The 18,729-nt window shown below is 35.7% G+C and overlaps 2 protein-coding genes across 8 annotated transcripts; both read left to right on the forward strand.

Annotated features, from left to right (window-relative positions):
• Nucleotides 1-4,316: 4,316 nt before the first annotated feature.
• On the forward strand, nucleotides 4,317-10,883 carry LOC129295617 (serine/threonine protein phosphatase 2A 57 kDa regulatory subunit B' beta isoform-like). 6 transcript variants are annotated; one of them, XR_008589599.1, is made up of 3 exons: nucleotides 4,317-6,078; nucleotides 7,052-7,197; nucleotides 9,545-9,680. XR_008589599.1 is itself a non-coding variant. In XM_054934151.1 (2 exons), exons 1-2 carry the CDS (start codon nucleotides 4,939-4,941, stop codon nucleotides 9,863-9,865), a joined length of 1,461 nt encoding a protein of 486 aa, XP_054790126.1. In that variant the 5' UTR covers nucleotides 4,320-4,938; the 3' UTR covers nucleotides 9,866-10,221. The 6 variants fall into 6 exon arrangements, 1 of the variants encoding a protein (XP_054790126.1); XR_008589598.1 differs by having other exon boundaries at nucleotides 7,052-7,219; nucleotides 9,545-9,677; XR_008589597.1 differs by lacking the exon at nucleotides 7,052-7,197 and adding an exon at nucleotides 10,459-10,883 and having other exon boundaries at nucleotides 4,319-6,078; nucleotides 9,545-9,927.
• Nucleotides 10,884-13,405: 2,522 nt separating this feature from the next.
• On the forward strand, nucleotides 13,406-15,747 carry LOC129295623 (alpha carbonic anhydrase 7-like). 2 transcript variants are annotated; one of them, XM_054934156.1, is made up of 8 exons: nucleotides 13,406-13,436; nucleotides 13,600-14,008; nucleotides 14,083-14,300; nucleotides 14,394-14,500; nucleotides 14,608-14,716; nucleotides 14,806-14,970; nucleotides 15,294-15,347; nucleotides 15,455-15,747. In XM_054934156.1, exons 2-8 carry the CDS (start codon nucleotides 13,921-13,923, stop codon nucleotides 15,539-15,541), a joined length of 828 nt encoding a protein of 275 aa, XP_054790131.1. In that variant the 5' UTR covers nucleotides 13,406-13,436; nucleotides 13,600-13,920; the 3' UTR covers nucleotides 15,542-15,747. The 2 variants fall into 2 exon arrangements, with proteins under 2 accessions (XP_054790131.1, XP_054790132.1); XM_054934157.1 differs by lacking the exon at nucleotides 13,406-13,436 and having other exon boundaries at nucleotides 13,590-14,008.
• The last annotated feature ends 2,982 nt before the right edge of the window (nucleotides 15,748-18,729 follow it).

An 18,729-nucleotide genomic window follows, 5' to 3' on the forward strand; every position in this document is an offset into this window, starting at 1 on the left:
CATAAAGCTATTTGGGCTGAGTAACTGAAAAGTTAGGCCCAATCTGAATAAAGGGGTCAGCCTCGAGCTCAATAAGAAAGCCATGATAGGATGGACATGCTAAGATCTTGCCAGTTGCAAACATTAGAACTTTGGCACATAAAGATATAATCCTAAGTAATCCCAAAATTTATGGGAACAACATCATCGTGCCCAATATCTTGGTGAGATAGGCTGATTGCCAAAAATAAAAAATACTGAGTAAAAACCGTGCCATGAGTTTTGTAGGATCCCTAATTCTTCAACAAAATGTTCTAGGTTTTGAGAGAGAGGTTATCATCACTCTGACACTATGAATAGAATACAAAATTATAAAAGAGAGACAGTCAACACTCAACAAAGACTCATATTCTGCACTCATAGCTTTTTAGGTTTAACAGTTCATTTTTACCTTTAATTTAGACTTATAACCTTTTACATTTCAATAAAAGTCAAAAACACTTGTTCTACTACTTCTTGCATTTTTTTACATCCAGGTGAAATGTGGCAATGGAGCTCGGGACCTTTTATTATCAATTGAGACTCAACGTCTCTAGCACGCTGGGTTATTTGTTGTTCACATACGAACAACTTTGATCCACGTAATATAACGATATACGCCGTGTCACTAAACATGGTGTCATAATTATTATTTGATACAATATAAGTTCGAAAACAAGGTGATTATTTTCTGGATAGGTTAGTTTTATAGTTACTAGCTATAAAGATATCTTCAAAAACAATATGATTATATTTTTCATTTGATGATTAATTAAAAAATAATGAAATGATAAATTATTAACATCCAACATTATGCATTATGTAACATCCTAATTTAAATTTTAATAGTTAATTTGAATTAATAGAAATTTTGAAAAAAAAATATTGAGAGGTAAGTAAATTAGTAGAAAATGATCATTAAATCTAACTTAGGATATAATTCTAAATAAAAATTTAAAAAAATAAAAAAAATAAAAAAATAAAAAAAAATAAAATAAAAAAATATTATTAAATTATTATAATAAAAAAAGAAAAAGAAAAGGAATTAAAAAAAGGAGGAAGAAGAAGAAAACCAGTTGCTTTCGGCGCCGCGTCATGATTACATAAAATAATAAAAAAAAGGGAGAGAGAGGAAAGAAGAAATAATAAAAACAAAGATGTGGGACCCACTGAATTTTTATAAAACTCGCCCGTTTTCTTTCATTTCTTCATTCTTTCCTTCGTGCGCAAGCTGAGGCAGAGTGAGCGTGAGTCGCCGGTGCGGGAGATCTAAGTTTTTAAGGTAAGAGTTTTTAATAAGATATTTAGGGTGTGATTTTAAGCTTTTCAAGACTAAGTAAGTGTTCTAAAAAATTTTCTTAGTCATCCTTACTCTTTGGTTTCTGATTTTGTGGTGGTAGAAAATTTAAGATTTGGAAGAGGGATGAATTTATGTTGAATAAATATGATTTTTGAGGTTGTCAGTAGTATAATAAATGTTCTAAAGTATAAATTTGTTGATGATCTTTGAATTTGTGACTTATGGATCAAATTCTACACTAGATCTAAAGATATATGTTGATTTATTGAGGTTTAGATGATTATTTGGGATGAGAAATGAATTATTATGGTTATAGAATTATGATTCTAAGCTAGAGACTCAATTTTTAATTTTTGAGTATTTTAGGTATGAATTTATGAAATAGAAAGAAAATTTTGATAATATAAATTAATTTAGAAGTTGATTTTTAGATTATTAATGTTTATTGATAATTAAAAGAGGAGTTAAAAATTTTACTTAATAGTATTAACTATAGATTTGTATTAAGATTGAGATTAGGAATTATGTTATATTTTTAATTCTATTATTAGAATTATTTTATTAGTTTCAAAAATTGAAACTAATATTTATAAATAATATGTTATTTGTAGATTGTATTACTGGTGAAGATTGTGGTGAGAGAAAATTTTAAGGAATAATTTATTGAAAAAGCCACAAGGTAACCATGCTTTTAATTTGTGATTTGTGTTACTTCATGTTAATTGGGTGATTATTGAGAAAATTATAAATTTTTTAATATTATATAATTGTGTAAGATTATTATGAATTTATTTGATTATTGTGGGAGGTGTTGGGAGACTTGCTATTGTTGTTGTATTTATGTGCCACGTGGTACGCCCCTATTGGAGCTCAATAGGTGGCTTGTAAGGGCTTGAGCTAATCTACCTTTAGCCGGGTAATTTAGCACCGAGTGAGGGCTACGGCTCGAGGTTAATGGAGGGATATAAGGATGGTTGTTTGTGTGTATTGTAATATTTCATATATTTGTTGGAATTATATTATTTTTAATTCTCACTTAGTAAGCACACACTTAACTGTTTGTATACACTATCATAAATTGACTTTGGTTACTGGGACTTTTGAGTCTCATTATATGGTTAACAATTTTCAGGAGAAGAGCCACGGGTGACACGTGGAGGAGTCCCAGAGGCTTAGTGGTATAAATCCACTGTCTCTTTTGGGTATTTAATTTATGATTTATAATGTGTTATATTGCGAATATTAGGGCTTTTTGTTTATTGTCAATTATATGAATATATAAATGTAATCATGCCTTTCAAACTATTTTTATTTTTGATACAATTTGGATGACTGTAATTTTAATATTTGGTTTACTTTGGATTGGTTAAAATGGCATGATTATAAGGCCAAATAACTAGCTTGTGTTGAAAATTGACTAAATTGCTTATTTTACTTGTTGGGAGTACAAGGATGGACAAATATGATTTAGCCTAATGGCATGTGGGAGGTAAAAATTTATCTAAAATGTTATAGTGTGTGAGTTGAAGTCAATTATAAAATATTTTATATTGAAATTATTGATATAAAAATGTGTTGGATGGCTGTAACCCAACTATGGTTGAGTTAAATTATTTAAAAAAAAAAAATTGGTGTGTTACACATTAGTTAGAAAAACATATCACTGTTATGAAAATATAAGAAATTGATATGAGAAAAATAAACAAGGTGAGAAAAAATTGAAAGAGGAAAATAGGGAATAATTCTTGTTTATTTCAAACTTACAATTACTTGATACACACCTATCATTTATAAGCCATGCGTCCTTAAATAAACTAAATTTTATTACAAGAGTTATATATAAAAAATCTTTTTTTAATAGAAATTGAAACTACCAAAGCAAACCCAATAAATTACAATACACATCTTCTCATAATCCACCAACTTTCTACATAGGGTTGGGGGATCATCAAAAGAACAAAAATCACAATGAATGTCATGGGAGAGCTTAGCAAGGCGGTGGGCACATTGAATAGCTTCATGGCAAGAGTATTGAAAAGAGATAAGCCAATTTCTCTTAAAAAATAGTCTTGTTAATTCAACGATGCCACTAAAAGGGTGGCTAGCATGGGCTCCTCCTACAATAAGTCGGATGGCTTCAGCTTAATTAGAATACACTTCAATTCTTTGTAACTACAATTGAGAGTTAACATTCAGGCCGTTTATCACTGCAATAACTTTCATTATAGCTATTGAAAAATCATTGGTCTTACAAGTAAAACCTTTAACCCATCTACCCTTGCTATATATCCATTATATCCCCTCCACAACTTGTTTTACCCCTAACAAGAATAGAACTATCAACATCAAGATGAAAGTATTCCTCTTGAGGAGGTTTCCACTTAGTCCTAATGTGGGGACCATGACTAAGAAGAGAAATATTTGGATATTACATGAATTAATAATATTAAGAAGCCATTTATGCCGTAGGGTATTAACTTTTAATTGAAAATGTCAAAAGATAACTCTTAAAAAATTATGAACACTCACAATTATATCATAATATTTATAACAATTACGTTTGTTTTTTTGTTTTTTTGTTTTTGCCAACAAACAAAACAACACCACTATTGGCCCTTTTTTTAAAGAAATATCTGTACCATTACCCAGAAACTCACGTGTTAACAAAAAAGGTCACTGGCGTAATTAATTAAGGGAGTCCGCTTTTCAATTTTCATAGCTTCATGGCAACAAAATGACTGGCAATTTAACTCCGGCCACAGAAAAAAGAGACCGAAAAAATATCTGGCAGTTAAGCCGATGACGACGAAGGAGCAAGCCGATCGCGTTCCCGAATCCTGACACAAGACTGTTACCAAATCCATCAGGTGAACCGTGAACATGTTACTTTCGTGTGCCACGTGGGACCATCTCATTCCTCGTTCTTCTTTTATAACCCACGTATTCCACACACTAGCTCCACTTGCACTCTTCGTGCTTTTCCCTATCTACTCTGACCTTTTTCCTTTTTTCAAATGATTTTCGCAATTTTAGTTATTTCATGGTGAGTATGAGGAAGCACGGGAGAAGGACGGGGAAATAACAAATAAACTGAAAATAATGCAAAGATAAACCGATTTACCATTTTAAAAAAGCGTGCTTGTAAAATTGTAATGGATAATCATCATCCATCGTCATATTTTCCTCTCTAATTCTCTATCTTCCTTAATTATCTCCCCACTTTCGCCACTTTCAACGTCTCTCCCTCTGTATCTGCCGCCTGTTCTATCTTCGACTGGTTGATCGCCAGAACGCCTCTCCGACCGATCATCGGGCCACCATTCCGGTGATGCGACATGGCTTATTTGCTGACTTGATCCATTGTTTGTCAATTTTGGAGCACTTGGGAACACCCTCACAAATTTACTTTGTTCCACCTCCCACTTACAGATCCGTGTGCCTTTGTGTCTTGATTCGAAAACTGGGGGAAGAAAATTATTTGTGGATTGCGAACGTGGCACGGTTATCTTTTCCTGCGTTTGATGTTTTCGCTGTACACGCTCGGAATCCAATCATGAGCTGCATTCTGAATTTGTTCATGAGCTAGGGAATATAGGGTTAGGGTTTGTTGCATTTCGAAAATGTTCAAGAAAATCATGAAGGGTGGGGGCAAAAAGCCCTCTAAGTCTGATCCCAATGACAGACCGCTTTATGGAAACGGCTCCCCTGGGAACCGCAATGCGGCGCCTGCCAACGTGGGCGTCACCAAAGTTGGTACCGGCGCGTCAGGCCTTACGTTGGGCGGGCCTCCTCCTTCAGGTGCCATGGAACCCCTCCCCTCGTTCCGGGATGTGCCCGCTACGGAGAGGCAGAATTTGTTCCTTCGGAAGTTGCAGGTTTGTTGTTACGTCTTGGATTTCTCGGACAACTTGAAGTCAGTTCGAGAGAAGGAAATCAAGCGACAGGCGCTAATGGAGTTGGTTGACTTTATACAATCCGGGTCAGGGAAGATCACGGAAAATTGTCAGGAAGAAATGATTAGAATGATATCGGTAAATATATTCCGGTGCTTGCCTCCGGCTTCGCATGAAAATACAGGGCAAGAGGTTAACGACCCAGAAGAGGAGGAACCTTGCTTGGAACCAGCATGGCCCCACCTGCAGCTTGTGTACGAGCTGCTTCTGAGGTATGTGGTGTCGTCGGATACCGACACCAAGGTTGCCAAGCGATACATTGATCATTCTTTTGTGTTGAAATTACTTGATTTGTTTGACTCTGAGGACCATCGGGAGCGAGAATATCTGAAAACCATCCTACATCGTATATACGGAAAATTCATGGTTCATAGACCATTTATTAGGAAGGCAATTAATAACATTTTTTACCGGTTTATATATGAGACTGAGAGGCATAGCGGTGTCGGAGAGCTTCTTGAGATTCTCGGCAGTATAATCAATGGCTTTGCACTGCCAATGAAAGAGGAGCACAAGTTGTTTCTTGTTCGAGCCCTTATTCCTCTACATAAACCTAAGCCCGTTGCTATCTATCATCAGCAGTTGTCATATTGTATCACTCAGTTTGTTGAAAAGGATTTCAAGCTGGCAGATACAGTTATTAGGGGCCTATTAAAGTATTGGCCGCTGACCAATTGCCAGAAGGAAGTTCTCTTCCTTGGAGAACTGGAGGAAGTGCTGGAAGCTACACAGGGTGCGGAATTTCAACGCTGCATGGTGCCCCTTTTCAGACAGATTGGCCGCTGTCTCAACAGTCCTCACATTCAGGTTTGTGGTAAATCATGTTGTATAATGGTATTGATTCGGATTAATGGCAATGGTTCTTAATTACGATGCTGGTTGAACGGCTTCTAGTGTTTTGTGTAAAGTCTTGCTTCTTTGTTTTTTGTTATTTTTTATGCTATGCATCTATCAATGTTTTGTTTGATAGGAAAAGCAATAGCTGTCTTATGATACTGGTATCTATTAAAGAGGGATATTCATGATGTCTGTTGAACTTATATTGCATGCAGGCTGGCTATACAAAATTCAACGTCTATATTCCCTTTTCAAGCTAGCTTTGGGTTTATTGTTACTTGTTGAGTTGCGAATGTTATTTGCCTTTTAAATTTTAGATAACCTCCCTGCAATGAAAAGGGAAACAAAAATATGGTTGATGGCTTAGATTATTGGATTGTAATTTTAATAATAACCGCTGAGGGAATTTATTTGCCTGCATAATCTTCTCTGAATTTTATCAATCCTCATAAGGGTGTATTTAATATTCTACGAATGCCAATAAATTAGGAACTGAATGGTGATATAATTAATGTGCATGACAAGACATCTCTCTGGACAAGAAGTTAGATTGCCAAATTTATCGATGAAAAGGGTGCACTTTAGTACCTTGACATGAATATCTGCTTTCCAGTTAGGGAGGTTTTAATGAAAAAATTGTAGTTTAGCTGGCCTACATCAACCCTCTTTCCTTTTTGAACCCCTAACCCTCTATTTCATAACTAAAAGTGATAATATGCCTCTTATAAATTTATGGTATTTTACCTTTAGATTTGTATTATTTTTCCTTTTTGCTAGTAAGAATGTAAGATAAGTACTCTTTGCATGAGAAAGATGTCTTAGGATCCATTGCAAGATGAGTCTGGAGCTCAACATTGGAAGTATGGGATTTTATAGACTTTCGGCTCTTCAAGCTCATGAGCTAGCTTTCAAAGTATGACTCTGATAAAGGTTCTATCAATAGGAATGGAGTTGGAGCTCATTTTTCACATGCTAGAAACTAAGGAGGCTATCAAGTGGTTATGACCATCAAGATGACAAGTGAAATGTCTAGAGTGAACCCATTGTGATCATTATGAATGGCAGGGCTCTACTAGGATCCATTGCTAGGTATGGACTTGAGTTTTAAATGGTAAGTATGAGACTTGATCTGGGGATTATGGGGACTTTAGCCTCTCCAACATCGGGGGCTAGCTTTTGGGGTATCGCTCTTTCAAAGGTTCCTATCAGATGCACTATGCTAACTACATTTAAATATGAAGGAGGTGGACTAACTAAGTCAGTTCTCCATAAATTCCCCCCCCCAAGGCTGAATTGTTTGGGAGTTATATATTACAGCTCAAATTACACATAACAAAATGATTATGGGACAAATCGCAGGGATTTGATCTAATTTATTCTCATAAAAAATCTGAGATTTCACAAGGGTGAGGGAAAGTATATATGACTTGGGGCAAGAGGTTATCTACTTTTGGGGCGAGAGGCTGTCAACAAAACTGAGAGTATGTGAGAGCTGGTTTTGATAGATATATATTGCCTTTCTTGCTTGATTTTGTTAATATGTGTATCTGCAAACTACTTAATTGATTTCCTTGCAGAAATCTATTAATAGTAATTGTAGATGGTCTTGTCATCATTTTACAATATGATTCGTCACTCTTTAAAGTAATGATTTTTAAATTACATGCTTCTTTTTTATGGTAGTTCTAATCTGAAAAGTTCTCCACATTTTTGCTGCTGGTCAACAAAGAATTTCATTGAGGCTCCAACGTTGTTGAAGCCTGGCACTGCAGTTAATTGTACTACCAATGGAGTCCACCAGAATGAGACTACAACACTTGTGGAAACTGGAAGCCAAATGCTAGTGAAACAGATCAAGTTCTTGCAGGGGTTTTTTTAACTATTAAAATAAAGCCCAAAGTAATTTTTGGTTTAAAAGCAGTTATTTGGCGTCTTTTCCAGTGTAAAAATTTAGCCTTTTCAAATTTATTTAATCCCTTATTTGCTTCAAGGGGGGAAATATCTAAGCCAAATAAGCATTGAATTGCATTGACAGGAAATTTGAGAGTTGTAATGGGTTTTGCTGATAGTGAATCTTGCCTGGAAATTCTCGAGCTTTTGTAATACCAGAATTCACATGCTGGTTTAGCAAAATATTTATAACACCAATCAGGTCACAAAATCAGAATCCTAAAGAAACTATCCAGGGCTTTCTGGCTTTTCCAGGATCCAGCATTTGGGTTGCACGGCTCTCTTAAAGTGTCAGTCTTAACCTTTCTTTCAGGCAGTTGATAGCACAATGCAAATTATTTCTTAAATCAGGGGGGGGGGGTGTGTGTCTTCAACCTCTATAATGAATTCTGACGTTGTAGAATAGGCCAAATTTCTACCAATATCCTTTTGAGCAAGAGATAAAGTAGCTCCTACTGCATTGCAATTGGCTTGATTTTTTACAGGTTTGAAGTGTGGTGAATCCTTAAGTGTAGAAACCTAAAACATCAAAAAAAGGTGTAAGGACCTATAGTAAAACTCGAGTAAAGTGCAGGGATCTAAAGTTATATTTTCCTTAACTTATATATTATTCTAGTAGAATAACTTTTCTTTGTTTTTTTAGGCCAGAAATTCTAGTTGAATAATCAGGTTCTGGCAATTACAATCAACTCTGTGTTTGCATCAAGCTTATGTTCTTTTAATAGCAGTATATTGAAATCATTTTTTCTTGTTTGATTGCCACTGTACATACAGTTTTCTGTGTGTGTGTGTGTGTGTGTGTGTGGTGTGTGTGTGTGTGTGTGTGTGTGTGTGTTGTCCTCCTGGCAAAAATAAAATGCATTTTTTCAAGATTCTGAAGGGCAGAAGTTTTTTTCAAGTTGGGGAAAAAAAAAAAAACTCCTTCCTGTGTTTTCACCTTCACCAAATCTGGTTTCGGTCTATTAATGAATGTTTCAAGAGCTTTAGCACGTTATTAGGTTTGATCTTGAATTAAACCCAACAAAATGGCGTGAAAATATGAGTGATGGATGGTTTTCCTCACTGCTTGGAGATTGTTGGGGAAATTTTTATTTAATCCTTGGCCGTGTCAACCCCCTCACCAATATGGTTTCAGTCGCTGTAAGGTGGAGCTCCTATAGAAGAGGATTTATACCTCAGACTCAGATTGGGTTCTGTGTGACTGATTTTGTCATCTCCCCCTCACCAATATGGTTTCAGTCGCTGTAAGGTGGAGGCGGGGAGCTCCTGTAGAAGAGGAGATACCTCAGACTTGGTTCTGTGGGACTGTGACTTGTTTATGTGTGTCAAATTTTATTGGTTTAAAGATCCTGATATATTGGATTTATCTTGATGGCCGTGAATCTATTTGAAGTTAGAACTGAACCGATTGGTTGGGGTATTGGCAACTATAGTATTTCCGAATGCTCCCCTTAGAAATCAATGCTAAGCTTCGCTTGTGATGCAGGTTGCAGAACGAGCCCTGTTTTTATGGAATAATGAGCATATTGTTAGCTTGATAGCCCAAAACCGGGCTGTGATATTCCCGATAATATATGAAGCACTGGAGAAAAATATTCAGAGTCATTGGAACCAGGCGATTCATGGGTTGACTGTGAACGTACGGAAAATGTTCACGGAAATGGATGCCGAATTGTTTGAAGAGTGCCAGAGGCAATATGCAGAGAAAGAGGCGAAGGCCAAATCGATGGAAGAGCAGAGAGAATTGAATTGGAAGAGACTAGCTGATGCGGCTGCAGGGAGAGGGAATCACATGGTTACAGCTTAGCCTGACCTCGCATCATCACCTCAGCAACTGGGAGTGACTGGATATGCGAAACAAGTTAGGAAGTAATTTTGCTCCTCTTCACTTCGGTTGGTACGAATACGATTGATTATTAATTTCCTTCTTTCCCTCTTTCCCCCCACCTTCCCAAAAAATTAAAAAAATTAAAAAAAACATTTTTGTCTCTTTTCTGCTGCTTCTACGTTCTCATTTTATCTCTTTTGGATAATTAACAAGTTGGAAAAGAGCCGTGGTAAATGTAACTTAAATGCATTGCTGCAGATTAAGAATCTTATGGGAAATGCTTTCTTGTGTTTTTTACCCTTGCAAAGAGAAATATGGAATTTTTTTCCCTTTCATATTCTCTGGACACTGAATTCGAACCTTGTTCTCAGCATCTTATAGCATAAAGCTGGGCTTTTTTCCTCCGCCTAAGGCATCTTGCTTGCAACATCAAGGCATGGTGTTTTGTGGGGATGCTGGGCTGAAACTCACTTCCCCAAAATGGCATATTGAACACGAGCAATGATCTAAATGGGAGGGTTTTTCTCCCTTCCAATTTTTGGGTACTTCATTTGTGTGACTAATTTTTTCAGGCAAGAAAGGACGCCATGTTTGTTCCAATGGAAGCTGAGCTGCTTGTTCCCGCGTTGATGCCGCATCACGCGAGTTAGTGGATGACGAAGCACCTGATGCTAATTTATGTGCTCGCGAGATGCCCATGGCATAATTTCTAGTGGACGAAACTAAATTCCATCCAAGTCTAGGGTCTTTTTTTTTTTTTTTTGGCACAACCAAGTCTAGGGTCAAAGTGCCGAAATTCTAAAAAGAAAGAAAGAAAGAAAGAAACCCAGAATTTGTCTGATTTCCTTCTAGCACTAGTAATGAAATACAATAGTTTATATTTTACTGATAGGTTTAGTTTATATTTCATCTAGCACCAGTAATGAAATACAATAGCACTAGAATGGCTTCCTCCATTTGTTATATTTTATATTGTTATCGATGATAGGTTGGAAGACCTCTAAAGACGATATGGCCATATGGATAAAAAGTTGTAGCAGCATGAACAGGCAAAACACACAATTACGAGGGACAGGAAAAGACTATCTACGGTGCAATATCGCGCTCTAGTCTCTAGCAAGTCCTAACAAAATTGATAGTACAAATTTAGTAAGCCTAAGGTGATCGGCGAGCAGGTTGATAATGCCCCTTGTTCCAGTCGTCTCTGGGAATACCATGGTGATTATTTATATCTTCATCACTCTCCACGCTTTCACTGCCTATTTCTTTTACTGCTGAATCTGATGCTGATTCAGCCTCATTCCTCATCATCATCATCCTCCTCTTGATATCCCCCACCCAAACTCCCCCCTCGTCACTAGCAGTAGCGTTACTGTCACAACCTTGACCTTCGATTCCATGGTTTTATTTTCAAGCTTGGTGATGCCCAAAGCAAAATTTACCCTCGACTCTATTTATAGAAGTGGTGATGGCTGGAAATATCTCAAGTGCAGATCTGCCGCATTGCATTGTTAGGTGGATTAGCGGGTACTGTTATTCATTTTGTTAGTGCTGCTTCACTTATCTCCTCTCTCTTTCGACAATCCAGATACTACTGCTTGTATGCACTTAACCAAAACATCACCTATTTTAACCTTCAACACTGGACTCCCAGATCGGCATCAGCTTGGTATTTGTTTGATTAAATATCTTTGGAAATATAACATTCTGATATTTTCCCTGCGTCTTGATGACAGAACCATGATACAACTCCGATGCTATGTCTCGTATCTGCCCGTCCATCTGGTGTCATGGCAATATTAAGATTCAGCTTCCCTGGTGTAATAGTTATAGACAAAGAATTAAAGCATGACACCTGTACTAACAAAATGATAATAGTCATACAAACACCTATACCCACCACCATGGTTCATGATCAGAATTTGTAGCTATATAATACTTTATGTTACATTTGCCTCCCTCTTTCCCAATAATTCCTAGGCAGTTGGGTCGGATGCTTCGAGGAAGCGTGTGGGGTTCCACCACCTTCGTCTTTTTTCGGACCCAAATAACTAGAAAATCATGCACCTCGAAATTGAGACGGCTTGCTAGGATGCTCAGGGAAAAGAAAACGGATCATTGATCATATGATCCGACTCGATTTTATCACTTACGTTGCACGAGTTAAAACGGCTAATGTTGAAAATCGTGTTGAACGTTAGTGTAACGATTAGAAAATTCGCACTTACCAAACCCGTATAAGAAAGAAAAACTCCATGTTCCCTTTTCTTGTCAACCAAGCTGTAATTAGTATTAGTATTATATTAGGTCACATGGAACAGATGTTTGTTCTAATTTGAAATTATTTTCCCGTGGTTAATTAAAACCCTTTTGGAATGCAAAACGAGCTGAATTCAGACTTCAATTAGCCATACGCGGTAAGTGGTTGTTGGGAGGGTAGATACGATTCTCGGTGTCGTCTTCTGCGATGGCATTAGGTTAAAGAAAAAAAAACGCCCAATCTGTCAAGGAGAAAGCTCAAAATTAATAAAAATATTACTTTCTCCACCTCAAATTATAAAACATTTTTAGATAAAATTACATATACTAATAAATATCATTAAATATGTTTTACAATCTTATTTTTTTAAAATAAAAATACAAAATTTTAAAAATTTCCTCCATTTAATACTCTATTTGTAAATAAATATTAAAAAAAAGAATATATGTGAAGGTTACTATTAAAAAATATCATTAATAAAATCTTAATTTTGTCAAAATGTCTTATATTTTAGAATATCGAATCTCCCCAAAAGTGTAGTGCAATTTGGGACAAGAGTACTCCCTCTGATAAAAAATGTAGAGCATTTTTAGTATTTTAAGATATGATTCTTTTTTTCAAAAATACTCCTAATAAATAAATTATTTTATAGTAAAATAATTTGCTTCTTTGGTCCTATTTATAGGATAGGAAGAGAAGAAAAAATTTAATCATATTTATAGGGTATTTGTTAATTTTCAATGTTCCTCTTTATATTTTTTGTCTCTGTTAAATGTTTTAAATAAAAATAATAGTGATGAGATTTAAGAATATTTATTAAGGGTAAAGGTAAAAACTTATTAAAATTTAAGACAAAGTTAATAAGATTTAAAATTTTTTTAATTCAAATGAAACATGCTGAAAGTGACTTATAAATAAGACCAAAGAGTATTAAATAAGGGTGAATATATAAAAAGATAATAGTAATTTAAAAATAAGTAATTATTTTATTGGGTTGAGATTTGAGGCATTTTTAAATGGGAGGGAGTAATAAATTATATCCTCAAAATGATAAAGATCATGCTTTCTTGGATTTGGATGAACAACCTTCTAAATTTTTCTACTCTCCTTTTTGAAATGGTCATGAAATAACGGTAGGAATTATATTAGCCCGTCTTTCTTTCTTTTCTTTCGGCACCGATTTAGCATAAAATGCAGAGTAATATTAATGAAGCATAACATATATAAACACACAGTCCACATTTGTACTCTCTGACGCGCGGAAGCGAGGGAGATTAACGGAGAGGCGAGGTAGAAGTTGATGAAAGTTTATAGGTGTCTTTTCTTGTTCTTGTATTTGTTCATTCACTGATCAGTGCAAGTTTCTCACGTTATTCAAAATGACAAGTAATAAATGGAAAGGTAAGTCACCAGCTCCGATACTGTCGTTTACTCGTTTTCGATTGGTGTCTAGGAATAAGATGTGCAAAAGACAGACAGGCTGTCCGTGTCACTGTGCGTAGTCTTCGTTGGACCAAGACGATCCCGTGTCCTTGTCAGCACCACTGCACCAGAGGCGACTCAATTCACACTTGCATCGCAACTAATAAGGGCCAAATAAAAAAGGACGAGCACAGGTTATTTGAGATTTAAAACAAAGGAAAAGGTGCTGACTTGGGAGGTGAACGACCCTGGAATCAAGTGTCTCTCTCCCCTTCCTAATCTTGCGCTCGCATCTCAGATCATCGTCGCTATATATAAACCAGGATTGTAGATCCTCTTTCAACCCTGAAGCATGAAGTCCCAGAGCAGGCTCACGACATTGATATTAGGCCTGATCATCATCTCGGCACATTCAATGTTGAGCAGAGCCCAGGAAGTTGGTATGCAGAATATTTGGGCGTTTGGGTTATGTGAGTTGTTCTTGTAATGATTAATTAGTGTGTGTGTTGTGCAGAGGATGAGAGAGAGTTCGACTACATGAAGGGGAGCGAGAAGGGACCCCAGCACTGGGGGCACCTGAAAAAGGAATGGGCTGCTTGCAAGCACGGAGAATCGCAATCTCCTATTGATTTGTCGGCTCGCAGAGTGAGAGTGATCCCCGGATTAGGGCTCATCAAAAACACTTACAAGCCTCACAATGCTACGCTCAAGAACAGAGGCCATGATATTCAGGCACGTCATTCTGATTCATCTCACTCTTGCACGGAATGTGATTTTGGGTTTCATCTCGCGCGCTGAATTGGGTGAGTCGATATATGTGTGCAGGTGAAATGGGAAGGAGATGCAGGCTCCATATGCATCAATGGCTCTGATTTCTTTCTGCAGCAAGCCCACTGGCACTCACCTTCCGAGCATACCATCAACGGCAGGAGGTCTCTGTCTTCTCTTTCTGCAACGAGCTCATATCTTTAGGAGGGTTGAGAATTTCTATATATTCATGAAATTGAGAGTTTTGTTTGTTTGAATAATGTTGTTGCAGGTATGACCTGGAGCTTCACATGGTTCATCATACCAACTCAACCCCAGAAGAGGTTGTGGTTGTTGGACTTCTGTACAAGATTGGTCGCCCCGATCCGTTCCTGTCCAAGGTAACTCCTATTGTTTAAAGATAACTATCATTTTGTTGTTCTCTGAAGGTGTAATAATAAATAAATATAAACTGATTGTGTGGATACAGTTGGAAAAATACATAAGGGAAATGGTGGATGAGATAGAGGAAGAGGAGATTGGAGAGATTCACCCTTCCGAAATAAGGCTGAAAGGCAGAAGCTACTACAGATATATGGGCTCTCTCACTGTTCCTCCCTGCACTGAAGGTGTCGTTTGGATCATCAACCATAAGGTATTCCACCTTTCAGTTTGCTTATTCACACAAATAATTGACTTTAAATTCAATTTTATTATTAGGTTGTTTTCATTGATTATATACAATAATGGAGAGTATAAAATATTTTGTACTGGGAGTTGATTACTTCAAATAATAATTTTATTGGCGGAAAGTAAGAGCAAATCAGATGATGTGTTAATAAAATGTCAACGGAAGAAGCCTGATTATATTATAAAAATAAGAGAAATGCATAATAGAAGCAATTTAATCTATCAAACGCATGCACAATTTGAATTTGATGCAATTTTGAAATTACGAATGGATTGTTGCGTGATCAGATAAGAACAATTTCGAGGGAGCAAGTGAAGTTGCTGAGAGAGGCAGTGCACGATGTAAGTATTTTAATTAGGTTGATCTTATGAAATTAGTGTATTATGTATTGAAGTTGAAGTACTATATATGTAATCACTAATTCATGTTTTTGATTGAATTATGGCAGCACGCAGAGCGCAATGCCAGGCCTTTGCAGCCTCAAAATGAACGAGAAATAGTGTTTCATGTGCCAACGAAGAAACCTCGCTGTTGATTTCCCATTCTATGAATTATATGAATAAGTATCAATTCATATCATTAGCTATCTTGTTGGTGATGGCTACTTACAATGGCTGATGATGCCATTCGTTTTTTTTTTTATTTTTAATATTGATGTACAAAGGGGTTAGTTTGTGTCAGGACTCTCCTCTTTCATAAATTCTTACAGTAGCTGAATAAACATGGACTATACCAGTTTAATTGCATTTATGGCAGCGGATGCTGACACTTGAAACCATGAAAAACCTTCGGCTCTTTTGCTAATCAAACCTTGAAAATCGAAGGAAAAACAAGTACTACATTAATTAAATTAGCCTTGAAAGCTAAGGATCAACCTTGGCCAAGGAAAGTTTTCATGAGCGTCTTTGAAAATCACTCCCAATAATTTTCTATAAATAACCAATGATTTTTAAATTTCAAATCACTTTTAGAGACTTTTAAAATGAAGCCCTAATAGAATTCTCCTTTCTTCTATCACACAAACCCTCAAAAATTACTTTATTTCTATTCATGAACTATAGACTCAAAATTTAAAATTTCATCTTATTTGACAAGGTGTAAATCACCATTCGTCAAGGCAAATGCTCCAAAGCAAGCAATTTCACTTAAACCTATTAATTTGGACCTAAAATGATCCAATAACTCCGTGAATCATATTTTAAACTTTTATAGAATCTAATAGACCCAAATAGCAATCTACACTCTATGATTAACTCATTAAACCTCTAAATTAATCAATTTAACTCTTGAATTAAAATTTGAAATGTTATATTCAAGAACAAGAATATATCTTAAATGGAGTAATGTTAAAAACTTTATTAAACCTTTAAATAAACTTAATAAAGTTTAATTTTTTTATTTCAGTAAGAATATTAAAAGTAATTTATAAATAAAACTAAAAAATACACATCAAGTAATATATACAATATACGGGAGAGATGAAGTTAGTTGTTACCGTTGTCAAGGAAAGATTACATTCTGGAGCGGAGACAGCATAATATTCATTGGGGATGGTGGTTTACTCGGTCAAACAATAAATTTGGACTGGACATACCATTGGTGATGATTGGTGCATTCAAGTTCCTTCACTTGTTGGCCAAAAACAAAAGAAAAGAAAAAGGTTCTTTCAATAACACAAGACACTTGTCTTCTTTTAGGTGCATGATGGAGCTCCTTTATTCCTTGACACTTGAAAGTAATCCATTCTTAATGTGCAATAATAGTGCATCGAAGAAGACATATGGTGTAAAATTCGGGGTCATGTTAAAAAAAAAAAGGAAAAGGAAAATGAGTTGCAAAATCCTCAACTTCAATGCTGTGGATCAGGTCTCTTGAAATTATACGGAGTGAAAGTTAAAGGATATCGAAAAGCGAAAAGGGGCTTCGGTATGGATGTGATATATTTCTATGAGCTCAAAAGGTCGAACAAACTTGTCCATCGAGGAGGGATCAAATTTAATTCTTTCCGTAAACTTTTTGAAAAAACAAGGCTCAATATGATCGCAGGCTAGCTATATGAAGGAGGACGAACACAGCGTTTGGAAAGATCAATACGAACGTGTCGAAAAAAATGATTTCAAAAATTCTTTCTCACTTCTCCTTTTATTTACTCTAGTTTTGGTCTTTGGATAGATAGTTTAAGTTGTAGTCTACTAACATATGTGTATTTATGTATGCATTTTTATTTTACTGCTTTCTGACGATTAGTGAGAGTAGTATTTCTTCCATAATGAATAAAATTGACTTTTTAAAGGGGGAAAAACCTCTTGTCAAATTCAACCTTGGCCCGGTTGATTGAAATTTAAATAAAAAGAAGAGAGAGCGAGAATAATAGAACATTTAATTTGCTTGTGTCAACTCTCAGTTTTTTTGATTATTTGTTACTCTTTTTTTTTATTTTTGAAAATTTTTTAAAGTATTTTTAATCCTTATAATTTAAAAAAAATTGATGACATTTATCTTTTAGGTTCTTATAATTTTAATTTTTTAATATTTTTAGTCCTTATAAATACTGAAAACAGTAGAAAAAAGCTACAGGAACTAGAAGGAAAAATCAATTAAAATTATGATTATGTTTTCTCTCTCTTTTTTTCTGCGAGGGTACAGCATTATAATTTAATTTCTAGTGTGCTGCTTAATTAATACTGCCTTATCATCATAAATCCACGATATTTTGTTGTTCATTTATTCTATCGATCACTTGACAGGTTGTGTAGTGTCCTATAACTATCGTTTCCTACGAAAACGAAAATCACGTTCAAACTACCTGATCGAATCAAGAATTAATGCACCATTTTTTTCGGGAAGAACATGAAATCATTCAAATGTCAATATATTGACGTATAATTTTTTATTTAAAAAATTATATAGTTTACTGTGATGACATAGTCAAAAAAACATAGCGACAGGGCCAAGCATTTTCTTCGCCGTGCACGATAACGTTGTACGTCCAGGTGAGGTGACTTTCATTTCACGACTCCTTTAATAATACGGTGGTAGTCAGGTCAGTGGAAAGGGAAATACATAAAACATTCACGCTTGAAACGCCAGCACGATGCTTAATTTGATTATGATTGTTTTATATATGGATTATTATTATTATTAATCATTCCAATTTAATTTAATGAGACGGGGACGGTTTCAATGGCAGAAGCAGGGCCAATTGAGAAACATTAGCGTTAAAAAATTACAATAAATAAATTGATGTTATGGAGAAACCTAGTACGCCACATGGTTCTTCATTCCGGTTTGTTCGTAATTTGATCTGGAAGCCACGTTATAGTCGTCTGAGATTTAAGTTAAGAACCTCTTTTTGAGTTCCTTCGGAAAGGGCTCAGCCGTTCAAAATTGCTTTTATATTCCATTTCGAAATACAGCTCTAGTGTACACTGCTTCCGAGAGAGAGTGTGTGTGTGTATTGGTTTACCGATTTCCCGATGGCTGTGGCTGTGGCTGTACCTGTGAGTGACCATTGCAGAGTCGTGACATGAACCTTGAAAGAAGTTAAAACCATGAGAGGAGGAAAATGACAAAAATGTGACACAATCCACGCGTGTCATGTTCATATCAACAATCAATCAATGTTCCACTGACTATACAGCTATCATCATTGGAGTATATGTGGTTAATTAATGATTTGACTTGGGGGGTATCTGCATTAAATGTGCGGGCTGCAATAGATGA

The sequence above is a fragment of the Prosopis cineraria genome, unplaced genomic scaffold (genome assembly GCF_029017545.1).
Source record: "Prosopis cineraria cultivar Desert tree isolate PC_DT_omini unplaced genomic scaffold, ASM2901754v1 PC154, whole genome shotgun sequence".
In the NCBI taxonomy this organism is placed as follows: Eukaryota; Viridiplantae; Streptophyta; class Magnoliopsida; order Fabales; family Fabaceae; genus Prosopis; species Prosopis cineraria.